A 12,280-nucleotide genomic window follows, 5' to 3' on the forward strand; every position below is an offset into this window, starting at 1 on the left:
CCATTCTGTTCCTCTAACCAGGAATGAAGTCAATCACCCCTTCCCTTAAATCTGAGTTAGTCTTGTGGCTGGTTTGTATTGACCAACAGAACATGTAGAAGGCACGTTATATCAGTTCTGGGCCTAATTTTTAAGAGGACCAGCAAATTTTACTTCATTTTTTTAGAAACCAGCTGCCATGTTGCAAAGAAGTCTTGACTACATCTCTGGAATAAGAAGCCACAGGGAGAGGCTCTCTAGGATGAGACATCACGTAGAGGAGAATGGAGATGACCTGGCTCAGATGATAGCTGAATAAACTTGATGGAGTAACCTCAACCCCAAATCAGGATGATCAGAAGAAACGAAAAGCTGAATGCTGCCCAAACTAAAGCAGGTAGGACAAATATAGGGTTGTTATATTTAAGCTACTAAAGCTTGGAGTGGTTTGTGATGCAGCAATAGACAACCGATACAGTCAGGTTTTCACTGCCTCCTCTTGAGAAAACTCAGTCTCAACATCTTGAAAGGGACTCATAGAATACTGCAATTTACATTGTCCATGTCATCAAATCCACATACACCTGGAATGCTTTCGTATATACCTTTTGATGCTTTGTTACATTAAGGCATGCCAACTGTTTGATCCCAAGGTCATGATGTTAGAGTCTATTGCCAATTCTATTAAATAATCTTGGTTACATCTCCGAGCTGAGATAGAGTGAAAACATTCCTTATCACATGTTTCAAAAGCATATATATATATATTTATATATATATACTTACATAACTTAGGACCAAAATGGCCCTTTTTAAAAATGGTCTCATGGTAAGCAGAAAATTTCTGTTGCTGCTTGCTGTCAGATACCTAAAATGGGAAAGAAAAAGAAGTCTTAGATAAGTGTTAAGTGTCTACCAGACACAATGTTCTCCTTTCAAGGTGAAGACACAGCAGCTCTAAAGAAGGCTGCAGAGAACAATGCTGAGAGCAGGGCCTCTGGAGCCAGAACACCTGGGTTTCCATTCCCAGTTCTGCTGCTGCTAAGAGCCCTGGAGACCTCAGGCAGGTTTCTGAACTTCTTTGTACATCTATTTTACTCCTTTATAAAAAAGAGACAATAATAGTATCTACCTCATAGGAAAGTTGGGAGGAATAAATGAGAATATCTAGAACAGGACTTAGCTCCATTAGCTATAAAAATTACTAATCCATCAAATCCCAAATAACCCAGTCATTTTGAAAACGATATGGTTACACTGGTCATAGGGATAATCTTAAACAAAATAAAGCGTTTATTTACCTACTTAATATAATTTGAAGGCTACAATGTCTTCCACTCACAAAATACCTCTAAAAATAGAAGAGGCCAAGGTTGTGGGATGTTAAGTAATATATATATATATATATATATATATATATATATATATATTTTTTTTTTTTTTTTTTTTTTGAGACAGAGTTTCATTCTTGTCGCCCAGGCTGGAGTATAGTGGCGTGATCTTGGCTCACTGCAACCTCCACCTCCCAGGTTCAACCAATTCTCATGCCTCAGCCTCCCGGGTAGCTGGGATTATAGGCACCCACCACCACGCCTAGCTAATTTTTGTATTTTTAGTACAGAGGGGGTTTCATCATGTTGGCCAGGCTGGTCTTGAACACCTGACCTCAGGTGATCCACTCGCCTCAGCCTCCCAAAGTGCTGAGATTACAGGGACAAGCCACTGTGCCCGGTCAGTTAAGTAATTTTTGTAAGGCAACAAAGTTATAAGTATCTGTGTTGGGATTAGAGCTCACCCAGATGCAGTGAATAATTTTCTCACCTGCCTGTGGTTCTTGGAACCAGACTAGGTTATAAGAACGTCAGCTTCTAGAGGGGCAGGAACTGGTGTAGATCCTGCCCTGCTGTAGCTTACTCACTCACAAGAAGTGGGAGCTCTAGATATTTACGTATAAGACATGTGGTTGGCTGGCTTTTAAAATAGATGATGAAAGGGAATCAAAAGAGGCTATTTACAAGCCCCAAATGAAAACATAAAATAAGTCATAAGTCATCTTTACCCACATGCAAAATTCTACACTGAAAATACAGAGTGGAGGGGAAAAACAAAAGTCAAACCAAATCACATCAACCAGCAAGCATTTCCTACCTCATCTTTATTTCCTTTAGCCACTTTCATTGTTTTTTTCTCTTTTTTAAATCCAATTTATCCTCAAAGGGGTTTTCCCCAACAAACTTTGCATTAAAATCTGCTTGAGTTATCTTTACACAAAGGGAATGTTCTGTAAAGTGAGAAATCCTTTTGTAAAACCAGAGTGGGTTAGAATCTTACAAAGAAATGTCTATCCACCTTGAGGATTGCTTGCAAAACACACGTGGCTCCTCTGTTTTAATAACAAATGGCACTGTGACGAGGTGAGAGCCCCACGTTTTCTTCTCACCTCCATTTTCCTCTGCCTGGTCCATAAAGAGCTGTGGAAGTGATATATGCTTAGATCTGGCCATTCAAGTATTTAATGAGTGGAGAAAATGAGGAGTCCAAAAAACACGAAAGAGTTGGCTTTTAGCAAGCTCTGGACTGGATCCATCCTCAAGCACTGCATTTAAATCCCTTTCATCTTCTTTAGCTGCCAACAGAGAGCTTGACAGGGAAGAAAGCCAGAGATACTGTCAGCTCTCACAACCCACGGGCATAGCTACTGTCCCAAAATGAGCTTTAGGGAGTCCACTGCTTCATGAAACTGCACACAACATTTTGTGTGTATTTTTCTGAGGGAAAGTCCTTGACTTTGATCTTCAGTGTCCACTGGATCTGTGGTCCTAAAAGGTAAAGAAAGCCCTAAGTGTCCTTTTCTCAGCTCTGCCTCTAGTCTACTATTTTCAGGCCAACTCAACCACGACCAACTCTTGTTATTTCTGTTGTTCCTTTTCAGGATGTATCAATGGCAGCAGAAAGACAAAGAGAATGGTTGAGTGGAAATGAAAACGGTGCTGGGGAGGGCTGGAGATGCCATACTTCTGAATAAAAAGGCACTTTCTGGGGTGATCTGCTTCTGGGAACTTCCGTTCTCAAGTTGCCTCTGTTGCTTGTTTAACACACTGGAAAAATTAGCAGTGGTTTTCCTTTTTATAGAACAACAAACCACAAAGTTTAGGATTTTTTTTCAATGTTAAACTTAGGTGCATTCTCCATATTTTGTTTTGCTGAAAGCTTGCTATGATGGCTATTTCACTGAGTTATATTTGTAAAGTGTCCCCTGGTTTAGAAATTCTTGGAGAAATTCCATTTCCTCAAGAAGCTGAAGGCATCAAATAATCTACTGTTAAAATGTAACATCCCAAAGTAATGAAAGCCTAAACTGGTAAAGAGAGCAGTGGGTGAAAAAAAATCTGTTGAAGATTTCTATTTCTAGTTGTTGACCAACAGTAAATGAGAAAGCAAGCCAAAATAACATGACCCTCTTTTTTGGTAAACACTAGGTCAGAGGCTGAGATCCCTAAGCTCAGACAGGGAGCACTCTAAGGGCTAAATTCTCTGCATCTTTTCTTCTTCCCCCACCCAAACCAAAAAAGTACAGTGAAACTTTCCACACAGTCCAATACACATAATCTATAAAGTAGAAACAAATAACACTCAATAACAATACTACTAACAGCAACAATAAAAAACTAATATGTGCCAGACACTAATAAGTGTAGTAACCTGTTCACCACTTATAACGATTTCAGGAGGAAGAACGTTATTATTTCTTTTTTCTAAAGGAGGAGACCTCAAAACTGGAAATAATACTTAAATATGACATCAGATTCTCTCCGCTATTCATTTCAACTATAAGATAAAGTACCTAAAATTGTCTTCAAAATACAATTTACTACATAAATGCTATTACTAATTTTTTCCAATTTCAATCAAGCTCTCCATTCTTTTCCTTGCAAAGCCAGACAACATGTCAACAACAAAACCAGACAACATGGAGACCACTAGTGAAACCAACAGAATGAGAACTAAGGGTTCAGGGTTCTATTCCTCTGTTCCCATCTAACTTGTCATATGATTTAAAATAAATCTACATGAGCTTCACTTCCATCCTTTATTAATGAATGTTGGAACAAATGGTCTCAGGGTCCATTTCAGGTCTAAAATATTATGATCTTTGGATGTTCTCACCAACTGATGACAGCAAAAATGACCAAGGAAAAATGAAGAAACCTACCCAATTAAAAAAAAAAAGGAATCTCAAAGGATTCATGAGAGTCAAATATTAGTTGACTCTCCACTTTGAGTAGGACTTTCATAATTTGCAGTTACATAGGAAAAAACAGTTTAACATTAATTAAGGTTATTGGCATTGAGGTGATTGGCATTATAAAACTCTATTTTTAAAAACTTCTGATTTTTGCCAAGTAAAGCAAAAGATTAACGTTAGCCATAGTAAATTCTTTAATCTATGCTCCCACATGCCAAAATTTTCTGACTACTCCCATCCACCAGTCCAATGCATCATGTTCAAATAGAGTTCAAATTTACCTTCCATAGTCAATTGGTCCTCAAGCCCTATTGAGAGATCTTATCAAAGATCACAACAACCAGCCAATCAAAATCATCCACCAACCCATAATCTTGAGTGCTAAATAAATGCTTTTTATAAATCAATGACCTTTGTTAATACAGAATTATGTCAATTAATAATTGATACATATGACAAAGACTCTTTGTTTGACCAAAATCTAGTCAGGTTCCTGAAACTTCTCCCTGGCCCACCTGTGCACTTTCTTGTAAAATCCAGTTTTAGCAAGAATCCCACTAAATCAGTTTAGTCAGAACCCCCTACCCTCAATATTTGATTACTATCAATAGCTCATCAGGTTCTTCATCCTCCACCATCCCCCAGGTGATGTCTCTTCACCCTGGCCTGTCTTCAGAAAGAATCCTATTAGGTCTATTTAGCCAGAATTTCTCCTTATTCATGGTGCCATCCACTGACACCCCCCCCAACCCACCACACCCTGTTCATTGTCTATAAATTCCCACTTATCCATGCTATATTCAGAGTTGAGTCCAAACTCTCTCTACAACTGTAAATTTCCGTCACAGTGGTCCCTGTACCAATTACAACAGACCTACCCTCATTTTAAATAAAGTTTGCCTTACAGTGCTTTAACAAGTGTCATTTGAATATTTTTAACACATATAGCAAGATGATCAATAAATGCTTACTGAGCCAAATCAAATTATAAACATCTACCCTGCCTCCTGTCAATACCTATTTATTTTTTGTATTTTACTCACCCTCTCATGGTAGATATACCACAAAATAAAAGTGCTCACAGCTTGGAATGTGACAGTAAGTTGGAAGAGAAAAACCACCTGAATAGCGCCATATCCCTTACCCTGAACACTGATCATTTAAATGGAGATATGAAATTAGTCTTTCCAGCTCTTCTCAGAATCTATAAACACCTGATAATTTTTGCCTATATGTCAGTTCCAGGTAGCAAACATCTCAGATAAAATGAATTGTAAGTGCTTAACATTATAGCAACAAATTATAAAAGGTGATTTATGAAATTTCTTCTAGAACATCAATTTTAATTGACTTAACTTTCTTTGCTCTTTCAAGGCAAAAAGGAAATTAATAAAGAGTCAGATGTTCTGACCAAAATTTTTTTTTGAAATCAGAGCTCTTAGGCTGGGTGCAGTGGCTCATGCCTGTAATCTCAGCACTTTGGGAGGCTGAGGTGAGCAGATCGCCTGACGTTGGGAGTTCAAGTCCAGCCTCACCAACATGGAGAAATCCTATCTCTACTAAAAATACAAAATTAGCCGGGTGTGGTGGCACATGCCAGCTATTCAAGAGGCTGAGGCAGGAGAAGGGCTTGAACCCAAAGGCAGAGGCTGCAGTGAGTTGAGATCATGCCATTGCACTCCAGCCTGGGCAACGAGAGCAAAACTCCGTCTCCAGAAAAAAAAAAAAAAAAAAAAAAAAAGAAAAAGAAGGAAATCAGAGTTTTTTCAATAGAAATTCAGAATTACTGCTTATCTTTGAAACACAAGAAAAAAGATTTTTCAGTTGATCAGAATATAGCAAAGACACCACTCACATTAGAAAAAATGTATAAGCTTAACAAAAACAACAAAAGAAGTTTAAGTGTCTTTTGACACTTAACAATAAGGAAACTTAAGTGTCTGTGGGTTCCCACTTTAATGTATTTTCCTTGAACCCATGAAGGGCCTCATCTAAACCTTAATAAGCAAAGGCATTCCATGGAGGAGCAGAACAACCTTTGAAATCTCCTTTGATATTCAAATGAAGATTCTGATGGAAAGGAGCTAACTATTATTCTAAGAAAACAATGATGCATATTTCAGTTCTATCTACTCAGACATTCAAATTGACCTTCAGTACCTCATTCTAAGACTACAATAAATTTTCCTTTCAGAAATTTTAAACTCTGAATTCAAGTTACTTACAAGGAAACAGCTACTTCAATTATCATATATTAAATGATGAAAATGGAGACAGAGAATGCATAGGGGAAAATAATTTTAGTTCTCTTAGCCATTCTGCAAATTAAAATTAGAAGTGGAAGGGATCAAAACAACTCATGTATTTTTATAGATGAGGGAAAAAATGAGGCCCAAAAATGTTACTTGGCCTGCAAAAAGGTCATGATCTTTCAGTGTCAAAGGTCAATGAGTTTAAGCTTCAGCAATTTATTCAGAAGATTTAATTTTTATTCTATGATTAATTTAGTCAGAGGCCCTAGTTTTTTATTCTTTCTACAACTATTAGCAAAAATTTCAGATATCACCCTTGTCTCTCATTAACAATCCCAGGGAGGTTTCAATTCATTAGTGATGGTGGCCACTGAATGCATTTAATAGGCACCAATCACTGTGCTAAGCACCTCACTGTAAGGTATTTTAGGCTGACTGACTACGCCATGGACTGCATGGTAACCTCCAGATGAGTTCCTGGAACTAGAAAGTCTGAAGTAACTGGAAAACCTCAAAAACAGAATGACCAACCCCTGTGGTGCCTAATTAACTTTGAGTCATTCTTCTATTGTTCCTTGTTGCTGTCTCAACTGATAAGGCAACTGGACTTTGTAACTGACCTTGCTCAACTGATAGGTCAACCTCGTGACTCCAGACCCTATGACCCCCTCCCAGCTTGCAAAACTTCCCTGAACTATAACTTCTGTAACTTTGCATTGCCTACCCCAAACCTATAAAACCAACTCCTATCCCACTGCCCTCCGCTGACTCTCTTTTTGGACTCAGCCCACTTGCACTGAGGTTAATAAACAGCCTTGTTGTTCACACGAAGTCTGTTTAGGGAATCTTTTCATTTAGATCATGCATTTAACACTTACCATTTCTATTTCATACTAGGCCTGTCCATACTTGTATGCACTCATATAAGTATGAGTAAGTATGAGGAGGTATGTACTCAGGATCTTACGAAAGAGGCAAAGGTGAAACCCAAATCTAAATCCAAATCAATTATTCACTATTCTATACAGCATAGAATTAAAATAGAGCTGGTTTATTCAGCATGTCTTCAACAAAGATCATTGTTAAATTGCATTTCTGCATGTTACCAACACAATGACTTCTGTCTTTGTTCATGGTGCTGTAATAAAATACCACAGACTAACTTACAATGAATAGAAATTTATTTCTTGTAGTCCTGAAGTGCTGGGGAGTGCAAGATCAAGGCACCAGCATCTGGTAGGTCTGGTGAAGGCCTTCTTGCTGCATCCTCACATGGCAGAAGAGTAGAAAAGCAAGAGAGATGAACTCTCTCTGAGGTCTCTTTTACAAGGGCATTGACAATACACAAAGACTCAGCCCTCGTGACTTATGTACCTCCCAGAAGGTCTCACTCAATACTACCACAATTGGGGGTCAGTTTCAAGGTGAATTTTGGAGAGGATTCCACATTCAAACCATACCAACTTTTAATTAATTAAAAGTGATAAAGATCATTTCAATATCTTCTTCAGTTCATAGAGTTCTACAGTGAAGGCTTTTCATGCAAATGAATGAAGTTAAACAGTATACAATTTTTGAAAGTCCTTTTAATAAGTACCCATTTAAAGGTTAACTCATGTAGTTATTGCTACAGGTTGAAACACAAGTTCCATCCATGGACCGTGGACTCAAAAATTCTAAGTGACAAAAAATGGCAATAAGGAGAAAGAGCAGAGCTGGGAGGGTGTCACTGTGTGGTGAGATGACCAACCAGCCTTCCCCACAGAGATAATCAACCAGCAGAAACAGGAAATGGGACAGATGAGGTTGCTCCAAGTGACCATGAAGCTGACACCTGAGTAAGATGAGAAGTGAATTGGGTACAAAGAGAAAGAATATGATATATAGACAGAGGCCTAAGATTGAGAGGGCAAGCTAAGAGGGAGAAAGTAAAAGAAGTCCATATGGCTGGAACATCTAATACTGGTACAGTGGTAAATAGAGAGACTAAAGTGGTAGGTAGAGGCCATTTCACCCTGGGTCTTCATGGCCCCTTTTATTCTGATGGCAATGGACAGTCAGTGGAGGGCTGAATACACAGAGATAACCCCATCTGATTTCTAGCAGTACAGTGTCAGCATTGTATGACATTGGCAGAGTGCCGACTCTGAAGTCCATAACAAAGCACAAGAGGTCCAGCAGCCTCATGGGGAAATGGTGAACACCAAGAAGTAGACAACTATTTTGGAAATTTCTGAGATACCAGATTTAGAAACAGATAAGAGGTTCTGGCTCAAGTATACAGAGAAACCTAATCATAAGTGAGAAAATCACGCGTTACATTTACTTAACAGTGTGATTTAGGTGTTAAGTATGTTTCTACTGTACTTTAATCTTTTGTTAGTTGATTGTTAATTTGGTATACATAAAAACTTTCCACTAAGTAGAATATTTAATTTGCCAAGTAAACTCCCTTTAGAAGAGGATACATAGTATGTATTTGTACAGCACTTATGTGTCAAAGAGCTTTTCGATTCATTCTAACATTTAATCCTTGAGAGATATTTATGAAGTGGACAGAACAGAGAGAACTGGCCCCACTGTACAGATTTAGACCGAGGGAGCAGTGGGACCAGCACCAGGATTGAGTTTCCTGATGGCTAATTCAATGCCTTTTTGCTGCATCACTGGTCTCCTCTCTGATCACACATTTACTGTGTGTTTTCCCTTGTTTTCCATCCATACAAGCTTGTTGCAAACCAGAGACTAAATAATCCATGCAATAACATCACTGCTACTTGCAATACACATTTGTGTAAGTGCACAAGTAAACTTTTGCACTAAGAAAAAGATTAAAACAGTCAATAGTACTATCATATTTTCTGAACCTTTTACTGGGATACATGGACTGACAAATTTAAGTACAACTAAGCTAGTAAAAAGAGTACTTGATACTGGGACTGTCTGGTTAAACTAATGAAATATACTTTCTGTTAATGAGGAGGAAAATAAAATCAAAGACAGAATTTAAATAGAATAAGTAATAGTTAACATTAGGACTAGGTCATTAAGAAAAATCACAGTAAGCAAAAATAAGTAACTCCTCCCAGCTTAGCCCAACTAACTGCAGCTCAAACTTATCTCACAGCTCACTCTCCAGGCTAGTCATAAAACCTGTATTTAGAGAAAGTAGAGGCAAAACAGACCTACAACAACCCCTTCCCTCCTTAGATAAGAGCATCTGAGCACATCTTTAAGTCTGCAGCCCACGCATACTTCTGCAATTCCTGTTTTTCTGGTCTCCTCCTCAAACTTTCAGCCTCCTACCTTAGCTGTAAGGTTATAAAGTCAAATGATCATGAGGCCCAAGATTGTAAAACTTGATTATCTGACTTTGTCTGAAACCTGTTTCCTGCCTTGATTTCCCGCCTCAAACTGTAGGGCTGGTGGCCATTATAAGTAGTGAGGCCATCATCAGCTGGAGCCCCAACAAAGAGATTCGCTTGTGTCTCTTGGTCTCTCTGTTCTTCTCAGCTCGAATTTCCAGAACATTAACAACAGCAGCAGCTACCATTTTATGAATACCCACTGTGCCCCAGGCATGGTTCTAATGTCTGTAATCGTTAGCACAATCCTGTCAGATGGGCACTATTCATATCTTAATGTTGCAAGTGGGGAAACTGAGGCATTAATGGTCAAATAACTTGTCCCAAGGTTCCACAGGTACTAAGAGAGGTTGTCATAAGTTCAGTCTGTGCCCTTAACCACAAAAGCTCTGCTACCTCTCACGTCATTTCCAACAAAGTCTCTGTCTTTACCGTCCCAGGAAGATGCTTGAAATTTAAACACTATTATCACTGAAGTTTGTACACATCAGCGACATACATTTAAAAGGACATGAATTCAGGTCAACATGGTGGCTTATAACTGTAATCACGGCACTGTGAGAGGCTGAGACAAGCAGATTGCTTGAGCTTAGGTGTTCCAGACCAGCCTGGGTAATACCGCAAAATCTCATCTCTACTAAAAATGCAGAAAAATTAGCCTGGCATGGTGGCGCACACCTGTAGTTCCAGCTACTCAGGAAGCTGAGGTGGGAGGATTGCTTGAGCCCAGGAGGTGGAGGTTACTGTGAGCTAGCTGAGATAGTGCCACTGCATTCCAGTTTGGACAACCACACAAGACACTGTCTCAAAAAAAAAGAAGAGAAAAGAAAAAGAAAAAAGGAGAAAGAAAAAGAGAAAGAAAAGAAGAGAAAAAAAGGGATAGGAATTCAGGATTCAGGATACCTGATGAATTTAAGAAATTAACAAAAAGTCTACTACAACTTTATCACTACAATAAAAGTCAAACTATTCAAACAGCAATACTCAATTGAACAAGCAAAATATAGAACACTGAGTTGAAGGAATATAGAAAAAGCGTAAATACATACATTTAATTTGTCAATTACAGAGAAAATTTACTGAGTGCATACTTTGGGACAGAAACTGTTCTAAACACGTTGATTCTTTAAGTGCATACAATAACAACTATAAAGCAGATGTCATTGCTATTCTCATTTTATAGATGAGGAAACTGGGCATAAAAAAGGAATTAACTTGCCCAGGATCACACAGCCAGCCATTAGCAGAACTGGGATTTGAATGTATGCATTCTGGTCCTGAGATCACACTCAATGCCACACTGTAGGGCCTTTTTAGCTTGCTTCACTACCCAGGAGGGGTGCACATGATCAAGTACTAAAGAAAGAAATCAACAAGGGCTGGAAAAGGAAGAGAAGCTGTGGAAAAGACCTAGGCCTGAAGAGACAGAGAAGATGAAAGTGTCTTGGAATGTCCAGGCTCCCTCTTCGGCCCTGGGGAGAGGGCCTGGGGCGGGGCCAAGGGAAGAGGTGCCCCAGGCAGCTGCACAGGGACTAGAGTAGGCACAGCCTGTTCTTAAGCAACATCAGCTCTCTGCACACACAGCAGAGGCAGCCCTCTTCTCCTATATTTGGGGACACTACTGAAAGTGTCTCAAAGTCACGTGTTTAAAATTTGAATAAAAGAATGTTAAAGTGGAAGTTCCAATTCCTGGAAGCTTGAGCAGCAGTATGACATCCCTGCGTGACTGATGGGGACTCTATCCCCCTTGGCTCAGCCATCCGTGAGTTCACCCAGACAGTTCACCGTCTCTTCATCCTGGCCCTGTGCTGACCTGGTGCCATCCCTGTCTTTAGGGCTCATCAAGTTCCTGCAGCAGTACACAAAGAAGAAAATGCTTCCGTAGCCTCTTGCCATGTTTTCAACTCTGATTCGGTCCCACAGTTTCAAACCACAGGATCAGTACCCAGGACACTGATTGGGCCTACTGCTAGTGGAAGGGTTCACTTTGTATTACAGATCAGTGCCTCCTTCATCTCTTGTATCCGTGTAGAATATAGGCCAGGTCAGCCCAGTTGAATCTCTCCCGTTCCTCACTTTCTATCCCACCTTTACACTGGAACATAGGCTGGAGTTTATGCTCCAGATCCAGGCAGCTTCAATTTAGGGCAGAGAGAGGAGAAAGTCCCATTTGAACATCCACAAATTCACTTTCTCCAGCTTTCAATCTAGGGCCCTCCATAGCCCCCTCTCATCCCATCCTCATTCACATGCTCTGAAGCAACTCTCATAACAACAGACAATAAATCCAGAAGCTCTCAGACACACGTACACATTGAGTTCTCTCAGGGCCAAGCAGAACATTTGGCATCCTGGGCTTTTCTGCAGAGCACAGCTCCTCCTGAAATAGATCACCTTGCTGCACTGCTGTGAAAGGCCTGCAGTAAAGTAGGTAGCCT

At 39.5% G+C, this 12,280-nt stretch overlaps 1 protein-coding gene across 2 annotated transcripts in view; it reads right to left on the minus strand.

The window, feature by feature from the left end:
- Window positions 1–12,280, minus strand: part of TMTC1 (transmembrane O-mannosyltransferase targeting cadherins 1) — a 273,230-nt gene that overhangs the window by 153,228 nt on the left and 107,722 nt on the right. The window contains exon 6 of one of the 2 annotated variants that reach the window (XM_010337431.3): window positions 766–847. The exons of the other annotated variant lie outside the window; for it this stretch is intronic. Coding sequence (XP_010335733.2) covers window positions 766–847 — 82 coding nt within the window. The remainder of the gene's footprint in view (window positions 1–765; window positions 848–12,280) is intronic. 2 annotated transcript variants of the gene reach the window in all.

Source organism: Saimiri boliviensis, chromosome 7, assembly GCF_048565385.1.
Source record: "Saimiri boliviensis isolate mSaiBol1 chromosome 7, mSaiBol1.pri, whole genome shotgun sequence".
Classification (NCBI taxonomy): Eukaryota; Metazoa; Chordata; class Mammalia; order Primates; family Cebidae; genus Saimiri; species Saimiri boliviensis.